The 25,695-nt window shown below is 36.0% G+C and overlaps 2 protein-coding genes across 14 annotated transcripts in view; both read right to left on the bottom strand.

The window, feature by feature from the left end:
• The window catches only part of Nexn (nexilin F-actin binding protein), a 50,119-nt gene extending 36,435 nt beyond the window's left edge, over positions 1-13,684 (bottom strand). For 2 of the 9 annotated variants that reach the window (XM_078026533.1, XM_078026535.1), the window contains exon 1: positions 13,420-13,684. The gene's annotated coding sequence lies outside the window, so the exon portion shown is untranslated. Of the gene's footprint in view, positions 1-9,261; positions 9,364-13,260; positions 13,358-13,419 lie in introns of those variants that run through there. The other 7 variants (XM_078026538.1, XM_078026536.1, XM_078026532.1 and 4 more) reach the window with 6 other exon arrangements.
• A 7,750-nt stretch (positions 13,685-21,434) lies between these two features.
• The window catches only part of Miga1 (mitoguardin 1), a 574,792-nt gene continuing 570,531 nt past the window's right edge, over positions 21,435-25,695 (bottom strand). For all 5 annotated transcript variants that reach the window (XM_078026540.1, XM_005330696.5, XM_021730114.3 and 2 more), the window contains one exon: positions 21,435-25,542. In XM_078026540.1, coding sequence (XP_077882666.1) covers positions 25,324-25,542 — 219 coding nt within the window. In that variant the 3' untranslated portion in view covers positions 21,435-25,323. The remainder of the gene's footprint in view (positions 25,543-25,695) is intronic.

The following is a 25,695-nucleotide window of genomic DNA, read 5'->3' as shown; positions in this document are numbered from 1 at the left end:
CTGTCCCCTACTAGTCTTTCTACATATCACTTCATAATGCTTTCTCTTCCAGACAGACACTATTACTCAGAACTCTCCCAAAACAGTCTCCCTCTCTTAGATCAGTCAACTAGGGACTGTACCTTGAACATAATAGATGTCAAAAATGTTGCTCAGTGCGGTGACACAAGCCTGGAATCCCAGTGCCTGAGGCTGCTGAGGCAGGAGAATATTAAGTTCCAAGCCAGCCTCAGAAAAAGCGATGCGCTAAGCAACTCAGGGAGACCTTGTCTCTAAATAAAATACAAAATAGGGCTGGGGATGTGGCTCAGGGATTGAGTCCTTTGAGTTCAATCTCCAGGATCCCCCCTCCAAAAAAAAAAAAAAGAAAAAAAATGTAAATGATCATAATTATATTGGTAAAACGTATATTATGAAAAAAATCAAAATAAATGGCATATGCAGTTTCAATCATTGTCATGAATTTTCACAAAGTCTCTCTTTAGTATCTAAAAGACTTCTATCTGTACTTAGGTTTTTAGGTTTATCTGGTGTGTGTGTGTGTGTATTTTTTTTTTTTTTTTTTGGTGCTAGGAATTGAACCCCAGGCCTTATACAAGCTAGACAAACCTCTATCACTGAGCTAAATCCCCAGTCCTAGTATATACATTTTAAAAAATTATAATATTCAACATCTTAGATGTATCAGCCAAATCTACTTTCTTTTCCTTTTTATTATAGAAATTTTCAGACATGCAAAATTAAAGAGACTACTCTAATAAACACCCATATATCCATCACCAAGTTTCAACAATAATCAGCTTTCTGATTTTTCAAAATGTTTCATTTGTTTTATGCAACACTTATTTCAGTGCAATATATCTTTTTTTTTTAAGAGAATTTTTAATATTTATTTTTTAGTTTTCGGCGGACACAACATCTTTGTTGGTATGTGGTGCTGAGGATCGAACCAGGGCTGCACGCATGCCAGGCGAGCGTGCTACCGCTTGAGCCACATCCCCAGCCCCAGCGCAATATATCTTTAAAGATGCCTTAAATCATACTTTATATTCTAGCTGTTCCTACCACATTCTAGGCTATAATATGAGGTACATCCTCCTATCCATTCAGAATTATGTCCCCACCAGTGCCTTCCATTTTCTCTTGAAATGATTTTAGTGTAACCATTTACTTAAAGTTGAAGCCAGGTGCAGTGGCATTTGCCTGTAATTTCAGCAGCTTAGGAGACTGACACAGGAGGTGAAGTTATAGGTTTGACTCAGTAACTTAGCAAGACCCTAAGCAACTTATTGGGACTCTGTCTAAAAAATTTTAAAAAGGGTTGGGGATGTAGATCAGTAGTAAATTGCAGGTAGGTGAAATCCCCATACCCCCTCAGTACTTACCCAGATGACAAGTTATTATCTGATGAAGTCATTAATAAAGTAGTGAAAACTTACACATATAAGTAAAATGTAAGGATCTACAATACATTTTTAAAAAGATTAGAAGGAATGCAAGTTCAAAGGCATCCTCAGCAACTTGGTGAGGCTGTAAGCAGTTCAGCAAGACACTATCTCTAAATAAAATACAAAAAAAGAGTCAGGGATGTGGCTCAGTGGTAAAGTGTTCCGGGATTCAATCCCTAGTACAAAAAAAAAAAAAAAAAAATGCCTAGAGTTGCTGTCTACACTGTATAAAAGAGAAGGTTGGAAAACTAACATTAAACTCCTATATGTCACATACACTAGTTAGTTTGTCTATTATTTCATCAATCTAAAGCAGGTAAGTATGATAGAATTAAGAATAAATGAGGGCTGGGGTTGTGGCTCAGTGGTAGAGCACTCGCCTAATAAGTGTGAGGCCCTGGGTTGGATCCTCAGAACACATAGAAATAAATAAATGAGTAAAATAAAGGTATTGTGTCCAACTACAACTGAAAAATAAATATTAAAAAATAATAAATGAGAAGAGATTAAATTAGTTAAAAATGGATAAATATTAATTTGAGAAACATTTATTTCCAGCCACTGTGGCACACACCTGTAATTTCTGCTACTTGGGAAGGTGAGGTAGAAGGATTACAAGTTTGAGGCCTGGGAAACTTAGACAAAAAATAAAAAGGGTTGGGGATGTAGCTCAGTGGAGAGTGCCCCTGTTAATGCCTGATACCACAAAAGATACATTTTGACCATCTTTCTGTCTTCTAGATACAGTACTACATAATATAATGATGAATAGGGTAAAATACCTGTTCTCATAGAGGTCAAAGTCTAGATGAGATAAAATATAATTACAAAAGTATAATAAGACTTATTACACTTTTAGTTTATAAAATGTTTAATTAGATAATGTGAAAGTTTATAAACACAGAAAAATAAACTGTGTGATGTTAAAAAAAATGTGCCTTCTGTAAGAAAAGCTACGAATTACAAGAGGGGGTTTCAAATTTTGGGGGTGCAGGGCTAAGGTGTGGGCCTATTACTGAGGATCCTAGACAAATTTTACTTATATGAATTATTTTTGTGGATATGTAATGTATTAGAAACTTTAAAATAACAATAGTAGTATCATTTAAAATTTTTATTTTTGGATTGTTCATTGCTATTATATAAAAATAAAATAATAGACTTTTATCCTAAAAATATAAAATTAGCAAAACTTATTGATATAAACATGAAAAGATTTTATGAAAAATAACTATATTTTCCAAAAAAAATTAATCAGAGAGAGTGGCACTGTTTTACATTTTAATAAGTCTCTTTAATTCTGGGTTTATCTGCTTCTACATTCAAACTATTGCAATATATTGTTTTGAATTAAATCTACAAAGAAAACATAATATCATACAGATATATATTTGGAAAAGGAAGGACTTCATTGATTCTTAAAGGGCCCAGGGGACTCCCAGGGTTTTGTTTGGTTCTGAAGATTAAACCCAGAAACATTTTTACTACTGAACTACATCCTCAGCCCTTTTTATGTTTTTGGTTTGAGACAAGGTCTCACTAAGCTGCTTAGGGGCTTTGATAAGTAATGACATCATCATCATCATCATTATTTTATTTATTTTTGGAGGTACTAGGGATTGAATCCAGGGCCTCAGTGTATTAGGCAAATGCTCTACCATTGAGCCATAGCCCCAGCTCAGGGTCTTGGTAAATTGCTGAGGCTGGCTTTGAACTTATGGTCTTCCTGTTTTAGCCTCCCAAGTCATTGAGTAGCAGGGATTACAAGCATGCCCTACCACACTCAGGTGAACTCCCAAGAGTTCTAAAAGAACATTTTAGATCTGCTGAATTACAGACAAGAACATCCTATCAGATCAAGTTTGTCATGCTAGAAAGGAAGTGGTTACCCTATACATTTACTCACAGTATTTTAGAATGCAAAGTGAAAATCAGTTTAACAATTTCTTAAACTCAGTATAAGAAGCCAAAAGATTTTATATCTGAAATCTCATAGGTTTTTTTGAAGCTAGTGTTAAATAATTTTTCTCCTGAGTAGGCACATGCAATGTTCTTGGCCACCTTAAAGGGGCAGTAGCAACATAACAATTCAGTCCCACTGCACTTTCTAAATGAAAGCTCAGGCAGACTAGATGAATTGTCATCAAGAATAAAATTGGGCTGGGACTGTAGCTCAGGGATAGGGCTATAGCTCAGTGGTAGAGTGCCTGCCTTGCACACATGAGGCACTGGGTTCGATCCTCAGCACCACATAAAAATAAATAAAGATATTGTGTCTATCTACAACTAAAAAAAATATTTTAAAAAAGAATAAAATTAAGCCAGTTATTGTGGCGCACACCTTTGTAATCCCAGCAGCTGAGACAGGAGGATTGAGAGTTCAAAGCTAGCCTCAGCAACAGCCAGGCACTAAGCAGCTCAGTGAGACCCTGTCTCTAATAAAATACAAAATAGGGCTGGGGATGTGACTTAGCAGTTGAAAAAATAATAGTAATAAGATTAATGTCTGCACACACATGAAAGAAAGACAGAAATATAATTAAACACTAACTAAAGGGTAAGGTTGAATGTGGTTCATCAATAAGAGTTTGGTCACAGTTAAGGATGATAAAAGATGGGATGATAAATGGATTTAGTAAGCTAGTCTAGAATATTAAATATTCATGTTAAATGAAGGTAAAATATTCACCAGAGTTTATAGGAAATATTGCAATACTAATATAGGCTGTATGTGATTTATCAAAAGAGTTGCATTTTTTTTCAAATTTGACAGATTAGATCTTTATTTATAAAGACAGTATCTTTCTGAGAAGAATCTACCATGTGCCAAACATTATGCCCTTATGAATAAAGATGAATAAAAGATAAACCCTTATTATAAATCAAGTATCTTTGGTGAGAAAAATAGACGGGACCACAACTGATTGTTATAATACAAAGTCTTAGGTGCTATAACAGCAATATTATAGCAGAGCTATAGAAGCATGGAAAACAGTACAGTGTGGTTAAGGAATGGGTTCAGTTAAAAAGGTTTCAAAGAGATGATGACATGAGTTAAAGAATAAGTAGGATTTCACAAAGTAGAAAAGGAAGTAAGGCACATAAACAGAAGAACCAATATTAACAAAAACTACTAATGCTTGAGAATTTGCAAGTTTGTGGAGCTATGAATTGTCCAATGTCTATAGCTAAATGTGAAATATAGGCTGGGCACTGGCTAGAAAGATTGCTGAATGCCATAATAATAAAAACTTTAGACTTGATACTATAGGCAATGGGTGCAAAGATTTCTTAAAATATTTTTAAGATGTTGATTGACCTTTTTTCATTCATTTATTTATATGCAGTGATGAGAATCAAACCCAGTGCCTCACACATGCTAGACCAACCTGCAACAAAGATTTTTTAAGCAGGAGCATGACTTAATCTGTATGTATTCTAGGAGGGTAAAAAAAAAAAAAAAGACTGTTCTAGCAGCGCAGAGAATGGAGTAAAATGGGGAAAGGCTAGTAAGAGGAGAGCAAATACAATGATCTTGGCAAGAGAAGGCAAGGAACTAAATTATGATAGTGGCATTAGGAATGAAAAGTCAGAATAGACATTTTAGGAGTGGAATTGAAAGGACATGGTGACCTATTTTAACAAATTTATTAATCTCCTACTATATGCCAGGCAACTATCCTAGGCTCTAGGGATATGAAAGTGAACAAAAAGACAAAGTCCCTTTGTGAAACTTACGTTGTAGTGGGGACACTATAGAAAGAACTTTGATCAATTTGATTTGAAGGGATAGAAGTGAGGAGATAACTACTGCCAAGAATGAACCCAAGGACTGGGGTTATAGATCAGTGGTAGAGTGCTCACTTCACACGTTGTGAAACACTGAATCGATCATCAGCACCCCATAAAAAATAAAGGTATTGTATCCATCTGCAACTAAAAAAAAAAAAAAGAATGAACCCAAGCTGGGTGTCATGGTGCATGCTTATAATCTCAGGGACTTGGGAGGCTGAGACAGAAGGATGCAAGTTCAAGACCAGCCTCAGCAAGACCCTGTCTCAAAAAAAAAAAAAAAAAAAAAAAAAAAGGTGAGGGGAAAGGGGCTTGGGATGTGGCTTAGTGATTTAACATCTGTAACCTGTACTCCCAGTGACTGGGGAGGCTAAGGCAACTTAATGAGACCTCTCTCAAAATTAAAGAAATTAGAAAAAATGGGGGGGGGTCGCTGAGAGTGTAGCTTAGTGCCAGTGTGTCTCTGGATTCAATCTCTAGTATCACAAAAGCAATAAAAAAAAAACCACACAAATAAAAGAAACCCCCTAAAAAACAAGATTTCTAGTTGGAGCCAAATGGGTTACCACTGAGATTAAATTTAAAAGTATGTTTAAGTCAGAAAATGAACTCAGTTTTGAACAGGTTTTATTGCCTGCCAAAATTATATTTGAGGCCAGGCATGGTGGCTTGCACCTATCATCCCAGAGACTTGGGAGATTGAGGCAGGAGGATCACAAGTTCAAGACCAGCCTCAGAAATTTAGTGAGGTCCTGAGCAACTTAGCAAGACCCTATCTCAAAATAAAAAAATGGGCCCAGAATGTAGCTCAGTGGTAAAGATCCCCTGGATTCAATTTTCAGTACCTTCCCTTGCAAAATTAAATTTTGGGTCTGGTTGTGCATAGATTAAGAATCATGGAATTTTAGAACTCCATTTTCTAAGAACCTTACAAATCATCTAGTTCAACAATTCAACCCCTTCATTTACCATATAAAGAAATGAGAGGCAGAAAGATATTCAATGACTTATCCAAGGTTACAAGCTGCTAAGTAGTGGAACAAGGAACTAGATTCCAGGTTTCTTAACTTAGTCACTCTGTCATTCAACATTATTACCTATTTTAAGTACATGAAACATTACACATATGTAAATAACATGCTCAATGGCAATATTAATGTTGGTATCAATTTTCATTGTACTTATGAAAAATAGGCTTTGAGAAGTTTTTAAAAATGACTTAATTGCTTGATAAAATGTTTCTAGAATAAAATAATTTCCAGGTAAGATATTAAGATATGAAGTCAAAGGCTGGGGATGTGGCTCAAGTGGTAGCGCGCTCGCCTGGCACGCGTGCGGCCTGGGTTCGATCCTCAGCACCACATACAAAGATGTTGTGTCCGCCGATAACTAAAAAATAAATATTAAAATTCTCTCTCTCTCTCTCTCTCTCTCTCTCTCTCTCTCTTAAAAAAAAGATATGAAGTCAAGCCATGAGAGAATAAGTCTAATAGTAGAATGTAACAGTAAGTATAACATATTTTTGGGAGGCTACTGGGGATTGAACCCAAGGTCACATTCATACTAAGTACATATTTTACCACTGAGCACTGCCACCCATAACAAATTTTTCTTAAAATATGCATGTTAATGATTCAGTTATAGAATTTCTTTACATCTATGTTTAACTTCTAATTTTCATAATTTTTATTAATTTTCCTTGACTTTTTAGATATGCAATTGAAATATTTCAAGAATAACAAATAATGCAAGAATCAAAAGAATTTGAAATCATAGCTCTCTATTATTTAAAATAGCCGTTTCACTGTATTATTATCTCCTTTTCCAAGGAGAATAGAATTGTCAAGACAGTGTTTTAAATCTGCATTTTTAAAAATTTGAAATATATTTTTTATTTGTTCTTTTTAGTTATTCATGACAATAGAATTTTTGTTATTGTTGTTTTTGGCACTGGGGATTGAACTCAGGGGCACTCAAGAACTGAGCCACATCTCCAGCCCTATTTAGTATTTTATTTAAAGACAGGGTCTCACTGAGTTGCTTAGTGCCTTGTTTTGCTGAGGCTGGCTTTGAACACGTGATCCTTCTGCCTCAGCCTCCCTGAGCAGCTGGGATTATAGGCATGCACCATCACGCCTGGCAGTAAAACGTATTTTGACATACCATATATCATGGAATATAACTTCCCATTTTTGTGATTGTACATGATATGTAGTTACATTGGTCATGTATTCATATATGAACATAGGAAAGTTATGTCCAATTCATTCTATTGCCTTTCCCCTTCCCATCCCCCCACCATTCCCCCTACTCCCCCCTGTCCAATCTGGTGAACCTCCAATGCCCCTCTCCTCACCTATTTTGAGTCATCATCCACATATCAGAGAGAACATTCAGTCTTTGATTTTGGGGATTGGCTTATTTCACTTAGCATAATAACCTCCAGTTCCATCCATTTACTGGCAAATACCATAATTTCATTCTTCTTCTTTTTTTAAAATTTATTTTTTAGTTGTAGTTGGACTCAATATTTTTGTTTATTTTTATGTGGTGCTGAGGATCGAACCCAGGCCCTTGCACGTGCTAGGCGAGCGCTCTACTGCTGAGTCACAACCACAGCCCAATTTCATTCTTATTTAAGGCTGAATAATATATATATATATATATATATATATATATATATATATATATATATATATATATATATATTTTCTTTATCCATTTATCTGTTAAAGGGCACCTATGTTGGATCCATAGATTAGCTATTGTGAATTGAGCTGCTATGAACATTGATATGGCTGCATCACTATAGTATGCTGATTTTAAGTCCTTTGGGTATAAACTGAGGAGTGGGATAACTGGGTCAAATGACGGTTCTGTTTCAAGTTTTCTGAGGAATCCGCATACTGCTTTTCCCAGTGGTTTCACCAATTTTTAGTCCCACCAGCAATGTATGAATGTACCTTTCTCCCCACATCCTTGCCAACATTGTTATCTGTCTTCTTGATATTGCCATTCTGACTGGAAAGAGATAAAATCTCAGTGTAGTTTTAATTTGCATTTCTGTAATTGCTAGTGATTTTTGAACATTTTTCATATATTTGTTGACCATTCGTATTTCTTCTTCTGTGAAGTGTCTGTTCAGTTCTTTTGCACATTAAATCTGTATTCCATTGAATTCAAGCAAATTCTTCATCTCAACTTTTAAGAAAGGTTTAATTCAAACACTTAACTATGTACTTCAAGTAAATGTTAAAACCTAATTCTTACAGTTTTTGGAATAAACAACAAATTGTTTATAGCTTCATAAAATGCAATCCTAATTTTTTATCATTTTTTACTTGTGCAAGAAACATAAATATAACTTCACTGTATCTAATTAACAAAGTTTCAACTTTATTCTTTAAAAATTAAGCTACAAAACCCATCATAGGGGGTGGGGCTGTGACTCAGAGGTAGCTCACTTGCGTGACGTGTGTGAGGCTCTGGGTTCGATTCTCAGCACCACATATAAATAATAAAATAAAGGTCTATCAGCAACTAAAAAAGAATTAGAAAACCCATCATAAACTTCATCACAACTTAAAAATATGAAATAAGATCTAATTTTATCTATTGAAATAGTGAGAATTTTCCTTCCTACTAATACACAATTCCTCACTGAAAACCAAGAATCTTATTTTCAACCTGCTTTGACATTCTTCTCTATTAATTATATATAATATTTTGCCTTCATAAAACTATATATAAGACTTTTCAAAGTATATTCACCATACTATGAGCCCTGAAAGATAAGAATTGCTCAATCCTCTCAATATCCTTAGTGTTTCACACAATATCAAGTATAAGCTCAATTTATATTTGATGAATGACAAATAACAGAAAAACTGTGGATCTAAAACAGCCCAAATAAGATATGATTAACATCTACAAAAGGAAGGCTCATGATAGCTAACTAAATAATAGTAGAAGATAAAAGGGGGCAGGTTATTCTAAATATCATAGACAAACAATCAGTAACCTGGGGCTTCAGGAAGTTGTCTTTCCAAGCAAATGGCCGTGATAACTTCTAGAGGAGTCTGGGCCTCTTCAGCCTCTCTACAAAGTGGAAGATGGTCTTTCACTGAAAAACATAGCTGGGAATTAGAAGACCTAGACCTCTGGCTCCAACAAGTCAGTGGCGTAAGGAGGCAGAAGAATAGTAAATAAGTACATAACTTCTATTTATGGCAAGCTCTAGGAGTCACAAAAACATGTAAGGTACAGGCACCCAGTTCTAAGCCCAGCAGACTTTCTATCATATAATCCTTCCTTCAGACTTGCCCTAATACATACCAGATCAGGGAACTGCATATTCAAGTGTCTAGGGTCAGGTAATATAAATGCTATGTAATGCAACTGAAGGTAACATAAATGAGTATGGTTAATTGTAAAACAATAGGGAATCATGGAGACTATGTCAAATGGAGAATGTATACCCTGTCTTGGTTCCAAAGTGTTGCTACTATGTAGAAATGTTGCCCCAATTTTGCCCAGATTTTCCAGTTTTTCAAGACAGAATGTAAATCCATATTTTAATGTAAAAAGTACCAATATTTAGGCATTTCTATGGCTTAGAAGTTTCTTTTGATTTTAAATTTGTGGTTCCATTATCTAAATGAATGGAACACAGTGAGAAAATGGAAAGGGACAAAGGGGAGACCCAATTTGATCAGAAAAAGAAAGACAGAATCAAAGAGGAAGAAAGGATAGGAAAGGAGCACAGAGAGGAGAGCGGGAGCAAATCTCACCAACCTCAAAACCTACCTATGGAGTCCCACCCAATTTACTTATCTTCTAATTTGAGAACAAAGAGGAAGAGATGTCTGGAGGAAAAAAAAGGAGGAATAAAGAATCTGTTGAACTGTTGAACACTTACTAGATGGAAGCTACTACATCAGATGCTTTCCAAAATGCTTTCATTGAGATATGACAATACAAGCGGAAAAAAATCCTTTGCAATCAGAAAAGACTTGAAAATACTAACAGAAGTGTCAGATTATGAGAACACCTTTTTATGTTCTGCATAATTTTTTTAGGGGGGAGGGAGAGAGAGAGAGAGAGAGAGAGAGAGAGAAATGAATCTTTTTTTTTTTTTTTTTTGTAGATGAACACAACACAATGCCTTTTTTTTTTAATGTGGTGCTGAGAATCGAACCCAGGTCCCGCCCGTGTTAATCAAGCGCTCTACCGCTGAGCCACAATCCCAGCCCCATGTTATGCATAATTTTTAACCATAAGTATAATATAGTTGTATTAACTTTATAATACAAGTAATAACTACGAGTTAAGGTAAATTTCTGGGTTAAAATCTGCCTACCCTAGGGCTGGGGCTGTAGTTCAGTGGTAGAGCACCTGCCCTGCATGCGTGAGACCCTGGGTTCAATCCCCAGCACCACATAAAAATAAAGATATTGTGACCATCTACAACTTAAAAAAAAATATATGTGTGTGGTGTGTGTGTGTGTGTGTATGTATGTATACATATGTATGTATATATGTATATGTATGTATATATGTGTGTGTGTGTGTGTGTGTGTATATATATATACACACACACACATATATATATATATATATATATATATATATATATATATATATATATGAAATCTGCCTACCCTAGAATGTACAAAATATATACAAATGTTGGAGCATTTGCTTAGCATGCACAAGCCCTGGGTTTAATCCACAGCACACTCATACATATACACATACATATACACACACAAGTACAGGACCATAAATTAAGTCAAACTATACATTGAATATGTAAAAGAATAAAATATAACAATTTCAAATATGTGTAATATGTAACTATGGAATTAGAAAATCAGAAGAGAGAGCATGAAAGAAACTTCACAGGTGATATGAACTACAGATTGAATAAATAAGAAAAGAAATAAGTGAAATTGTTACGAAATGTTTGTAAGTCATTCTCCCTCTGAATTATAAACTACCAAGATTTTTTTGTGTGTATGATTTTTTGTGTGTGGTGTACAAAATTATAAAATATGCTAAAAGTTCTCTTTTCTGCAAAAACTTTTAGACAACTGCCCATCTCCTATATACAACTCTCATGTTTATTTTTATTAAAACATTTTTTTTAGTTGTTGATGGACATTTATTGTATTTATTTGTATGGTGCTGAGAATCAAACCCAGTGCTTCACACATGCTAGGCCCCTCTCATGTATATTTGAATATTTTTTTTTTATTCCAGGGCTTTTCAAAATAACAGTTTAATTTTTTTAATGAACAAAGTATATTATTCCATGCCACTTTGGTTGTAAGTAATCTCAATCTCCAATTCTCTTCCATACATACATATTTAGTTTTCATTTTATTCATGAGTAAAACCTTAACCTATATACTTCAAGTGAAATTTTAGGGGAAAAATACTGTTCAAAAACCTAGATAATGCATTCCTTTGTTGGTGCTAAATATAGTCATCTCAAGATGACATACATTTTGACAATGATCTGCCTTACATGTCAAATTTTCAAAAATAGCACAGATTCTCATTTTAAAGCGAGCAGGAAAAACTGCTACTCACTATTTTAATTGAAAATGGATTTGAAAGTGAAAATTGCCAATTAAAACTGGATTACATCAGTAACCATAAAAAGGAAAACTGAATTTAAAATAATTTTGTTGTGGTTTTTGCTTAGGGCTCTTTAAGTGAGTTGTTGGCAGGTAGAATAAAGAATTGCACACTATTTTAAAAAAATTATTCATGGAAGCATCACCAAAATATAAAATACCTTCAGAAATAGGTGCTAAATAGCTGTGAGGAAGAAGAAGCTTAAACCAGTTACATCAGTAATCAGAGTTCATTTATACAAAATATACTTTCCTCTAAAAACCCTTTCCTTCACTTTTTTTTTTCCTTAGCAATACTCTAAAACTTAAAAGAACTTCAGAGATATCTATGTTTCAAGTTTCCTTATGGCAACAATTTAACCCATAAAAGGATTTTAGGGGTGCAAATTATGCGGTCCACTCAATAATGTGTGACTAAGTTGGTATAAATACTTAAAATTATTTAATCACACTATCCACCACATACTTATGTTATGACTGGAAGACCAGTGGGCCCGTATTATATGAACTCATTAACAAAATTTAGCTGATGAATGATGTTCTCATCGCTTTGGTCAGATAACTAACTTCTTTCTATGGTTTACTTCTTTTCTCCACCTGCCTCTTTCTCAAGGACAGACATTTTGTTAGGACATATCCTCATGCTATTTTTACCGTCTTATCTCTCTCTCCCAACTCTTTGTTCACGTTGTAGCCTTTAATAAATATAAAATAAATATCTTGAAGTCATTGCAATAATCAACTAAACACTCAATTTGATTACTTTTCTTGCAAATGTCAATAATAATAAATCTTTAGTATTTATAGAACGTTTCCAGTTCACAAAGACCAGTTGGCATTATCAAATGCATATATAGACAAGGGACTTCTCAAGAGGTTACTACATTCTTCTCTTCAACTTTGAGCTCTACTTGCTCCATCTCCAGCATCCCACGTCGGGTAGACTTACAAAAAAAAAAAAAAAAACACCATCCCCCCCCCAACAACAAAAAAACAGTTTTGGAGATGATAGGCTGTTAAATCACATATTTCGTTCCCAGCCTCCACAGGGGCCGATCAGGAATGATTCTTAAATAATGGCACTGCTGGTGGAGACGTAGACCTCTGGGGCGCGTGGCGGGGGATCGCAGTGAACTTTACCCTCTGGGACCCCAAAGGGACAAGCAAGGGGACAGGCACCCACTCTTTTCCCGCAGTAGTACAGGAACGCATCCAAAACACAACCGATAAGGCAAGGCAGAGAAGAAGCAAGGGAGGGGAGCAGGGAATCGCAATCAGAAGCCAGAGGCAGGAACACCGAGATGGCGAGGCCAACCCGAGCCCACAGGACGCAGCCCCGAGGGTCGCAGCCTTCGGGCCGGAAACCGAAGCCTACTTACAGCTGGATGGAACCCGGTGCGCTCTAGTGCTGCAGCGGAGCCGGCCAGGAGCCTGGGCGTCCTGAGCGCCTCTTGGCTGTCGCTGCTTCCACAAACGCCAGGGGACCCGACACCTCGGTCTTTGCCACCCCCATTCCACGTTACCCCAAACCCTCTTACCCTTCAGGAACTGGTGACAAGCTTAGGTCCTCTTTGAGTGCGGAGAGATTGTGCGCGTCCGGCGCTTGGGTATGGGTAGGGGTCTGGGAGTTCCGACCGCAGCCACTGCTGCTCCAGTCGCTGGGAGCCCTCTGGCTGCCGCCACCGCCGCCGCCGTCCCCAGCAGCAAGTTTCCATAAAAGTCCTGGTGCGCAGCCTGTTCCCGCATTCCAGACGGGCCCAGCGCCGGCTGCAGCTGTTCCAAAACACAAGGCCAGTTCCCCCACCCCCCCACCCCCACCGTATCACCCAGAGAAGGGTGGAGAGTCCTGGAGAAAGGCGAGCGAGCGGGCGGTGGCTGCCAACTTTCCGCCAGAACTTGCCTGTTGCCCGGCCATGAGTGCCTGAACTGATCCCCAACCTTGGGCCTGCCTCCACCTACAGCAGGGCCCAGAGAAGTGAGGCTGCCTGTCCCATGGGAAAGGAATGATGCTAGAATGATCATCCCCAGACTGCTTCCTTACGACCTGTCTGCCCGAGACCCACTTCTCTCATTTTTCTACCTTTTTTTTTTTGGTATCAGGGATTGAACCCAGGGGCGTTTAGCCACTGAGCCACATCACATCCCCAGCCCTTTTTTGTATTTTATTTAGAGACAGGGTCTCCCTGAGTTGCTAAGTGTCTGGCCAAGTTGCTGAGGCTGGCTTTGAATTCAGGATCCTTCAGCCTCCTGAGCGCTGGGGTTACAGGCGTGGGCCACCACACTCAGCAACCTGTTTTCATTTCTAATCAAATAGGGAAGCTATTATTATTGTTGTTGTTGTTGTTGTTATTTGTGGTGCTGGGGATTGAACCCAGGGCCTTGTGCATGCAAGGCAAGCACTTCACCAACTGAGAAAAGGAGCTATAGCCTCAGCCCTAGCATTGACTTTTGATCAGCTTTTCCTCTGTTACTGAGAGCCTGGTTGGACAACCCCAGAACACTTCATCAGTTTATTGTTCTCTTTTTCTTGAACTCTGGTTTTTAACTCCAATAAGTTGATAGAAAAAAAGTTGGAGAAGGAAAAAGAATAGAATTAATTTTTGTATGTGTGTTTTGTAGTAATTTTCACTCTTCCTTAACTGAAGGCAAATCATCTCTGGTTTTCCTAAAGGTTCATAAAGGCATCTGTGAGTATTAGCCATCTCCCATTTTTTTTCAACTTGGATCACTAGCCTGTGAATTAAATCCATTAGACAACATCATATTAGATTGTGAAATACACATCCAGAAGAGGCATTTTTTGGTGGGGGAGATTACTGCATTTTAAATTAAAAAAAAAAATCAAACTGATATCCAGACAGATACACCAAGAACAAAGGTAACTACTTGCAACTTCAGGCTCCTAGCAGTACTCAGGTTATATTTCAGGGATGTCAAAAGACCTTTTGTTCATAAATATATCTGTTTCCCATCCCCATTACCACACTATTTATCAGGATGAAAATTCTTTTTTTTCTTTATTAAGTTATTTATTTATTCTAATTTGTTATAAATGATGGCAGAATGCAATTCATTTCATATTACACATATAGAGCACAATTTTTCAAATCATCGGTTGTACACAAAGTATTTTCACACCATTCGTGTCTTCATAAATGTGCTTAGGGTAATGATGTATACCTCATTCCACCATCATTCTTACCCTCTTGCTCCCTCCCTCACCTTTGCCCTATCTAAATTCCTCCATTCCTACCATGCTCCCGCCATTGCCATTATGAGCCAGCATCCTCAAATAAAACATTCGGCCTTTGTTTTTTGGGGATTGGCTTACTTCACTTAGCATTATATTCTCCAACTCCATCCATTTACCTGCAAATTCCACGATTTTATTCTCTTTTAATGCTAAGTAATTGTTCCATTGTGTATATATACCAAAGTTTCCCTATCCGTTCATCTACTGAAGAGCATCTGGGTTGGTTCCACAATTTAGCTATTGTGAATTGTGCTGCTATAAACATTGATATGGCTGACTTTCCGTAGTGTGCTGTTTTTAAGTCCTTTGGGTATAGGGTTAGGAGAGAGATAGCTAGGTCAAATGGTGGTTCCACTCCCAGTTTTCCAAGGAATCTCCATGCTGCTTTCCAGATTGGCTGCACCAATTCACAGTCCCACCAGCAATGTATGAGTGTACCTTTCTCCCCACATCCTCGCCAACACTTATTGTTGTCTTCATAATAGCTGCCATTGTGACTGGAGTGAGATGTTTTGATTTGCATTTCTCTAATAGCTAGAGATGTTGAACATTTTTTCATATATTTGTTGATTGATTGTATATCATCTTCTGAGAAGTATCTGTTCAGGTCCTTGGCCCATTTATTGATTGGGTTATTTATTTTTTTGGTGCCTAGCTTTTTGATCTATACCCTAGAGTTTAGTGATCTATCTGATGTGCAGGTGGTAAAAACTTGCTCCCAAGCTGCAGGATCCCTATTCACCTCACTGATTGTTTCTTTTGCTGAGAAGAAGCTTTTTAGTTAGAATCCATCCATTTATTGATTCTTGGTTTTAATTCTTGCGCTATGGGTGTCTAAATAAGAAAGTTGGGGCCTAATCCCACATAATGGAGATTTGGGCCTACTTTTTCTTCTATTAGGCGAAAGGTCTCTGGTAATTCCTAGGTCCTTGATCACTTTGAGTTGAGTTTTGTGCACAGTGAGAGATAAAGGTTTAACAGGATGAAAATTCTTATGAGTAAGGCAACCAAACTAGGTGTCCTTCAACAGATGAATGGATAAAGAAAATCTGGTATAGATACACAATGGAATAATATTTTCTTTATTTTATTTACTTATTTATATGTGGTGCTGAGAATTGAACCCAATGCCTCACACGTGCTAGGCAAGTGCTGGCTCTACCACAGAGCCATAACCCTAGCTCTACTCATCCATAAAAAGGAATGAAATCATGGCATGTGTTGGTAAATGGATGGAACTGGAGACTATCATGCTAAGTGAAATAAGCCAATCCCCCAAAAACAAAGGCCAAATGTTCTCTCTGATATACGGATGCTAACACACAATAAGGCTGGGGGTAGGATGGAATAGAAGTACTTTGGATTAGACAAGGGTGAATGAAGAGAAGAGAAGGAGGATGGGAATAGAAAAAAGTAAAATGAATGGAATATAATTTTCCTATGTTCATGCATGAATAAGCTCCACATCATGTACAACCACAAGAATGGGAAATTATATGTCATGTATGTATAATATGTCAAAATACATTCTACTTTCCCATATAACTAAAAAGAACAAATAAAAGAAAGACAGGTAACATATTCATTCTTTAGTGAAACTCTAAGTTGGCAATTAAAATGGTTAAATACAGATAGTGATGGGTGGTTGGTATTATTTAGCTTGCCCCTGTGCTCCCTTCAGTATCCTCACCTTGGCCTTGGTTAGTTCATGGTCATTCTGGCTGCATGGCTTTTCACAAGTTATTCCTTCAACATGACATCCTCTTCCCCCATTCTTCACCTAACTTCCACATATCCTTTGGAATCACCACTTAAATATCACTTCCTCATGTTTACATGGCTCACTGCCTGCTACAGTCTGGATATAGTTTACAATATCTGTATGTGTTCATCCCATCCTTTTCCTCTCTATTCATATCAATTTATAACTATAAATTTTTGTGATTTAAAAAACTGAATAGGAGCTTTCTAATTTTGTGTTTCTCAACAGATTCACTATATTAAAAAAGCTCTCCATTCTTTCTAAAAAATGCTGAAAACTACCCACAGCCTGCAAGGCCTACTTACCAATTCATCACCCTTTCAATAAATTATCAGTTTTAGATACTGAAGATACACCAGGAACAAAATGAATAAAGTTCCCATTCTTGTGAAACATAAATTCTAATAGAAGAAGATAAGCAAATAAATGACATACGTAGTACTTAGTGATACGCAATATTTATAAAATGAGCGGGAAAGTAGGGAACATCGAGAATGGGTGGGGAGTTAATGTTATAATTTTAGATAGAGCAACTAGAGAAAGCCTCAAGTGAGTAAAACTATTAAAAGTGAGGCAATGTATTAGTTCATTTCCTATTACTGTAACAAAATATCTGAGGCCAGATAACTCTAAAGAAAGGAGGTTTATTTAGCTCACAGTTCTGAAGTTTCAGGGCAAAGTTTCAGGGCAAAGTTTGGCTCTGGTGAGGACATCATGACAGATGGCATCACAATGGCACAGAGTTTGTGGGAGAGGGTGAGATCACACAGTGAGACAGGGAGCCAGAGTGTAGGGTGGACCAATAATGATCTCTCACTAAGCCCTACCTCTTAACAGTTCTACTACCTCTTAACATTGTATGGGGACCAAACTTCCAACACATGAACTTTTTTTTTTATATGAATTTTTCAGTTTTTATTCATTTATTTATATGCAGTGCTGAGAATTTAATCCAGTGCCTCACACAAGTGAGGCGTGTGTTCTACCGCTAAGCCACAATCCCAGACCACAAAACATGAACTTTTGAATATTGTAAACCATATCCAGACTGTAGCAGGCAGTGAGCCATGTAAACATCTGAAGACTGGACCAAGGAGAGATACAAAGGCCCAGAGAAGGATCAAGGAAGCTTGTGTGGGTGAAGCTTGAGTACATGAGGAGTAAAATAACAAGAGGTGGGCTGGGGCAGGGGATGAGGGTAAAACCCTTTCTGTAGGGCTGGGATGTGGCTCAAGCGGTAGCGTGCTTGCCTGGCATGCGTGCGGCCTAGGTTCGATCCTCAGCACCACATACAAACAAAGATGTTGTGTCCGCTGAAAACTAAAAAATATTTTTTTTTAAAAAAACCCCTTTTTGTATAGTGTAAGGACTTTGCTTTTTACTCTAAGATGGGTGGCCATGGTGGGTTTTGAACAAAGTGGTGACATGACTGCTTGTAACATGTTCATCTCAGCTGATGTGCTGGTAATTTACTAAATGGGACAAGTAAGGAAGCAATTGAGAGACTTGCACAGGAATCGGGATGTGGGATAATAGGGATATGAACCAAGGTGATAGCTGTGAAGGTAGTGACACATGGCTTGGCTCATTTTTTTTTTCTTGGTACATTTTTAGGTAGAACTTGTAACAGGCTATGAAGTGAAATGAAAAGAGGTTTTTGGCTCTTGAACTGAAGAAGAGAGCTGTCATTCACTCAGAGGGGAAGACTGGGAGTGCTGGCAGGGGTGGTCAGGGGCTAAGTTTTAATAGGCTAAATTTGAGAAAATTACAAGAAATCCAAGACTTGTCAGATTGTATAAACATTCCTGACATATCTATCATGAACCAGCTGAATTTGTTGTCAATCTTGACTGTATCAGAGCTTTTTCTTTTTTTCATGGTGCTTTTTCATGGGATCAAATCAAGGGTGTTAAAAAACATTTTAGGCAAGTTCTGTACCACTGAGCTATACTCCTGGCCCCCTTTGAAATCATATATTAAAGTTAAAAGACTGTTATAATCTTTATAAGACCTAAGTTGAATGCTTTGAAAAGACTTAATAAAGGCAAATAGCTTACAAAAATTATCATCAACCTAGGTGTGGCGAGGACATGTACAAAAAGATTGGGTACAAGCTTAGTAAAACCTAGGGAGATTACATATGCATTGCTTTCATATCTAAGTTGTTTTCTCCTTTAAAAGGGCCATTAAATAGGAGCTGGGGCTGTAGCTTAGTGGTAGAGCGCTTGCCTAGCATGTGTGAGGCACTGGGTTCGATCCTCAGCCCCACATAAAAATTAAAAATATAAACAAAGCTATTGTGTCCAACTACAACAACATTTAAAAGAACAAAAGAAAAAAAAAGAGGGTAATGAAAGAAAAACAAAAGTAAGGAACTAGAAATCCCAGAAAATGACTTAAGGGTGTAGTTTTTGGACCAAGGTATCTTGGAATATCCAGTGAATCCATATTTTATTTATTTATTTATTCGTTCTAATCAGTTATACATGACAATAGACTGCTCTTTGATTCATTGTATACAGATAGAGCACAATTTTTGATTGTATCCAAAGTAGGGTCATCATGCCATTCTTGCTAACTAAAGGTCTTGAGGCCATGATGGTCCTAAAAGCCAGGAGTGGTGAAAGAGGCTACTCAGGAAGCTGATGAAGGAGGATCACTTGAGCCCAGGAATTTGTACCCAGTCTGGGAAACACAGTGAGACTGTCTCAAACAAAGGAGAAAAAAGGGAAGGAAATATTTGCTTTAACCTACTTTATATCACATATTAAGTACTTCATTTGTTTTTTTTTTCTTTTTCTTTTTTGGTACTGGGGACTGAACCCAGGGGCATTCTACCATTAAGCTACATCCCCATCATTTATTTTATTTTTTAGTACTGTGGATTGAATTTAGGGGAGCTTAACAAACTGAGTCACATTCCCAGCCCTCTTTATTTTGAGACAGTGTGTTGCTAAATTACTTAGGCCCTCAATAAGTTGCTACGGCTGGCCTTGAATTTGCAATCCTCCTGCCTTAGCATCCTGGGTCACTGGGATTATAGGCATGCACCACCACACCTGGAAAATACTTGCATACTTTTTCAAATTTACTGGAACCATTCTCTAAGTATTACTAAAAACAATTTACAAAGTTTGATAAGTTATATATTCCAATTGCTTTCAGATGGTAAAATGCTTCTCTAGAGTCAAGAACTATGGTGTTATTTCAAACATAGCAAATTATCAGTTCTGTAATTTCCTATATATAAATATACTTTGTGAAAGGCTTCTATGACACACATAAAAAAAGCAAAATGCTGAGGAGATATTTGATGTACCAGTTGCTTTGCTGTGGCTTTTAAGTAAAGAATAAAAAGTGTCATAGAAGGAAGGTTTGCTCTTTTTCTTTTCTCTTCTGAAATCCAGCCCTTCCCTGCCCAAATGATGAAAGTTATTGTGTGGTTTTCACTGTTTAGAACTTCAGCAGACCAAAGAGCTTGTGCAGCCTGATCAGAAATATCAATAGCATAGGACAGCAAGGATCAAGGGGAAAAAGTGCCAGGGTAAGGAATCAGAGAACATAGGGAACAGGAAAAAACATTAAAGAAAAAAACAAGTCAAAAGCAGCATAAGAACAGTAAAAAAAGACAGTGGATAAAAAAAAAATCCTACAAGTAATGTAATAACAGAATAGCGAGATGCTTGCAGAGAAGCATTTTATATGCACATAAGAATTCAGAGAGAGATGTTTAAAGGGTAAAATATTAAGTTCAGACAGTGGGATCAAAGAGGATGCATGAGACAACAAAGAATATGACAGAAATGACATAGAAAACAGTAAACGAGACAGAAATACCAATTTGGGTCCCCATTCTACTCTAACCCTATAACCAGAATGGAAAAGACTCAATGTTTGTATGATTTGCTTATTAAGTAATATACTTCAGTTGATAAGTTTGAAACTTTTTTTTTTTTTTTTTTTTTTTACATAATGGCTAGTATGCAGCTCAGCTGGAGAGTGTTCAAGCATTCAAGAGACCCTGGTTTTAATCCCAGCACTATGAATAAATAAATAAATAAATAAATAAATGACTGCATAATTATATAACTACCTATTTATCTATGTAACACATGCTTAATTACTTTATAATAAACCTATTTGTTTAAAGTCTCAAATTAAGAATAGTGTTTTTGTGTCCAGGCGAATCCTTTCTGCCATCTGTTGGCAGCATCTCTCTCCTTGACTAAATGTATCTAAACCCTTCTCAAAATATTATGAGAAAGGAAGTTGAAATCTGAAGAGGGATGGATGCACGTGTATCAGTTTGATAAATTTATATTATGCTTGATGGCATTACCCACTGCAACACTTTAATTAAAACACAAGTACTTTGACTTTATTCATCACAAAACTACCTTTCTTTTTCCCACTTAGTACATAAAGAGACACACCTTTACATTCAATTTCAATGCTTCTACAGTTGTCTATGTTCTCTATGTGTGTGTATACACACACACACACACACACACACACACATATGTATATATGTGGTGATATACAGATGGAAAGCTCTCATAGCGTAGAGTTTAATGAGACAATTGTGACCTTCCAATTATACATAAACATTGTTTAAAGTATGCAATACATTTCCTAGGTGTACAATCACTTTTTTATTTGGCAGTTATAGAAATACATCCATGTCATAGTGCTTATTTTGGCTAAAGAGCCAATGCTATTTTTTTCTGCTACTGTAGTGTTTTATTTTTACACAAATTAATTCAGTTCTTACATTTAAGAAATAAATACATTTACTGATATCAACCAAGTAAAGCTAAAACATGGTTGTTCTCAAACTAGACCAAAACAGTGACATAACCATTAGGAACAAGGTAAAGATGTCCTTATTTCCATTTTTCACAGATAATATAAATTCTTATTAAATCTCACATACTTATATTAATCTGATTTATCCAAGTAAAAAAAAAAATTGAATTCAGCCTAATTTTTACAGTCACTTTGAAATTTACAACCCAACCAATTTCTAAATACATGTGCATATTAAAATAAAAGCAAATGGGTTATAAACATATTTAAAAATTTCTGATTATGAAATTTCACAGAGAAGTACATTAATGTTACTTTGGCATTCCTGTTTCCTAGGCTTAAAGGAACAATAAACTAATAATTCCTTTGTAATGCAAATAATAACTCTTTTGGGAATAAGTAGAAAATATTACATCTTAAGGCAAGAAACATTTGTAAATACTTTTTACAGTCATCTAACAACAAATTAATAAAAATGATTCTAAATGGATGCAAATGATTGAATGCTACTTTATGAGAAAGAGAAAGTTCTTTGGAGCTGACTATAACAGTATGAAAAACTTAGCTTTTAAAAAGTTAGTTCAATTTTGACATTTTAGTAACATATCGTTAACCTCTGGGTAAGAAGTAACTACTTTGTTATGTGTAAAAAAAAAATGTAGACAAACCAAACTAGAAAAAATTTTTAAAAAGTAACATGTAAATCATCTGAACACTTATTTTTTTCTTCCAGAAAAGAGGAGGAAAAGTCATTTTCTCAGGACTGACTAATCCAAGGCCCTGTTTTAACTTACATATGGGAGTGAATGAAGGGACTCATGGTGGTTAACTGTACTTTCCTGACAATACCACCAGGAGTAAGTTGATGGGTTTTACCCTGAAAGGCTTTAGACTAGTTTAAGTGTTATTTTATTTTTTAAAGCATTGCCTTTGCTGCTTAATTCAGTTTTAAGGCAAATAAAAAGAGGCATGTATATCTTCAGTACCCTTCTGCAGTCAGAAATATTCTTTTTAGAAAATGTTTACTTTTCAAAAAAGTCATGTTTCTTCACATACAATAGACTTTTCCTACATTTATTGCCCTGAAATTCTATTTGGTTACTCTTATCCCTTTTGTTAAAAGGCCACAAAGAAAGCTTCTTTGTAATGTTGTAGCTACAGAACTGATCAAAAACTAATCATCAAAATCAAGCACTGAATTTGAAAAATTAACCTCCTGAAGATGGGCAATTTTTTCTGTTTCAAAAAATTGAAATGTGAGAGAGGTGGGGGGATGGGGGAGGAGAGAGGAGAGGAGAGACCCAAATATCTCCTAGAACTCCATTCACCTTGTCTGATGAAATAAATTCCCCATGGTTATCTAATAGCAGCATTATTAAACAGTGCAATTCTTCCAAATTGAGTTCAAACAGTATCTTTCTTAAATAAAATAGTAAATTCACTCATAGCTTTTGTTTATAAATAAAAATCATGGCATAAAACATTTAGCCTCAGTTGAGTAAATTAGTAGAAGTAATAACTGCCCTGCCCATGAGGTAATGGGAATGAACACACGCACATATGTGTATGTGTGCATCATTCAAAGCCAGTGATACCTCAACAGGAGGGTGAAAAAACTCAATACTAAATGAAAAGTAAAATGTTACATAACATACTTCTAATACTCCTCCATCAGTGAGAATTATGAATAGGCAATTGTTAATTTAAAAATCTGTATAAGAGGACTGGGGATGTAGCTCAGCAGCAGAGCATTTGCCTAGCATGCATGAGGCCCTGAGTTTGATCCCCCAAACTGAAAACAAAACAAAACTAAGACACAAAGGAGTTATATACTCAAGAACAATTAGAGTAATATTTCATATATTTAATGCTCTAACCTATACAGTACATGCAAACACTGCATGATTCTGAATTTCATATTTTGTAATTGATTTAAATTATTGTGGCACATAAATTTTAATACTTAAAAATTATTCCTTTTCACTTTTCATTTTCTATTCATTAATCTGAAACTAGGCACTTTAATCTAAAAATGCATTTTTAAAAATGCATTTTAGATCCTTTTGTGTAATTCACTCCTAAAATGTATAAAGACCACTTCAGGAGCAAAAGCAACAAATCTAACCCACTGATACAGTCAGCCACTCCAAACAAGTGGTATATGACTTAGGAACAAAATTAATGCAATTCTAAAAATACCTAATACACTCTGAAAAGCCTCACTCAAGAACAACCCACTTGTTCATTCACTTGTCATAGAGGACACAGAATATACTTCCATATCATTAAAAATATTTTGTTCTTTATCAGAGGAAGAAAAAAGAAAAAAAAATTCTTTAAAACCTCACCAAGATTCAGTGGGGTGCAGTATCCTATGCCTGTAATCCAGCTACTTGGGAGATTGAGACAGGAGGATCTCAAGTTCAAGGCCAGCCTCAGCAACTTAGCGAGACTCTGCCTCAAAATAATTTTTTTTTTTTTTAAGAGCTGGGAATGTAACTCAGTGGTAAAGCACCCCTGAGTTCAATCCCAGCACTGCAAAAAAAAAAAAAAAAAAAAGAAAAAAAAAAGAATAACAACAAAAAAACCTATGACTCAAAGTATGAACATCTTAAAAATATGGGCAAATTCCCAGTGTGCTGAGTCCCCTATGAGAGTAACTAAAAACTTGTTTTGTGGAAGAATAAAAGAGAAATTATTTTACTGTTACCAAGTTTGAATACCTCAGGTGTTGGGAGTCAGTCTCAAAATTACATTACAAAGGGTATATTTTAAATTGCTTTTCTTAGTAAACAAATGCTATCTTTTGAATCAATATTAATTCAAGAGAAAAATGTTCTAATTATTAAAAGATTAAAGTATTTCAGTCTCTGTATTGTAATTCATAGGACCAACAGTTAACGTATTTTGGAAACTACAATTAATCTAACATAAAGTTACAAGTTGTAAACTTCTAAAGTGTCAATTCATCTAAATGTTTTATATTGATACTCAGTGATTACAATTTCTCTGATTGAAATACATAAACAAATGTACAGGCAATAATAAGCAGTACACATTAAATGCCACTACTGCCTAAATTTGATCTAACAAACGAATAACTTTACAGTTAAAAAACACGTTTTCAGGCAGTTAAACATATTGACACTAGGAGTAATATATTCTTCTATGTATGGACCACAAAGGTGTTATAATATATTCTTGCATGTGTGGACCATGAAGGACTTGGCTAAATGTATACTTTCAAGGTGCAAAGAATAAAAACAAACCTTTTAAGTATGACACTGGACATTTCTGACAGCTTGAAGATGATAAATCAATTAACTCCCAAGTATTGGCTTCAAATTAAGCAATATTCCTATAGAATTCACAATTCACAACTTAAATTACTACCTCGATTATTAAAAAGCTGCTCTGAATATACTACACAGGGATGCAAAGAATTTCTATATAAGTACAGTACTTATTTTTTTTTAAGTACAGTACTTATTCATTCATTCTTTATTAGATTTTTTCCCCTCCCTGAGTCCACATCCACCAATTATGTAATACATATTACAAAATCAATAGTTACCTTAAAATATTTTATACCACTCTCAAAATGTATGATTCTTATGGTACTTATTGTACTTTGGCTTCTAATAGCCCACTGGATATAACATGACCATGACCGCTTAAACAGCTACTCGTGTGTCTCAGGGCATCTGCTCCAAGATAGGCCATTAAAAGTTCCATGCGGCGAATGAGTAACTGCATGAGGTCTTCGGCCAAAGTCTCTATACTTGAATAGCGCACCTTCTCAAAATCAAAAATGTCTTTGAGAAAGAAAATAACTTGATTCTGGAGAATGAACACAAAACAAATTGGCATGTATTAGACCGAAATTATATTAAATCTAAAGAGTTACTAACATTATATCTAGCATTATATCAGGAGTCAGAACATCTGAACTCCAGGGATGATTTCACATCTCATTGGAAAAGGGACCTTGAA

The sequence above is a fragment of the Ictidomys tridecemlineatus genome, chromosome 11 (assembly GCF_052094955.1).
Source record: "Ictidomys tridecemlineatus isolate mIctTri1 chromosome 11, mIctTri1.hap1, whole genome shotgun sequence".
Taxonomy (NCBI): Eukaryota; Metazoa; Chordata; class Mammalia; order Rodentia; family Sciuridae; genus Ictidomys; species Ictidomys tridecemlineatus.
Note: the sequence above shows the minus strand (reverse complement) of the source record. Positions and strands in the feature narration are given on the sequence as shown.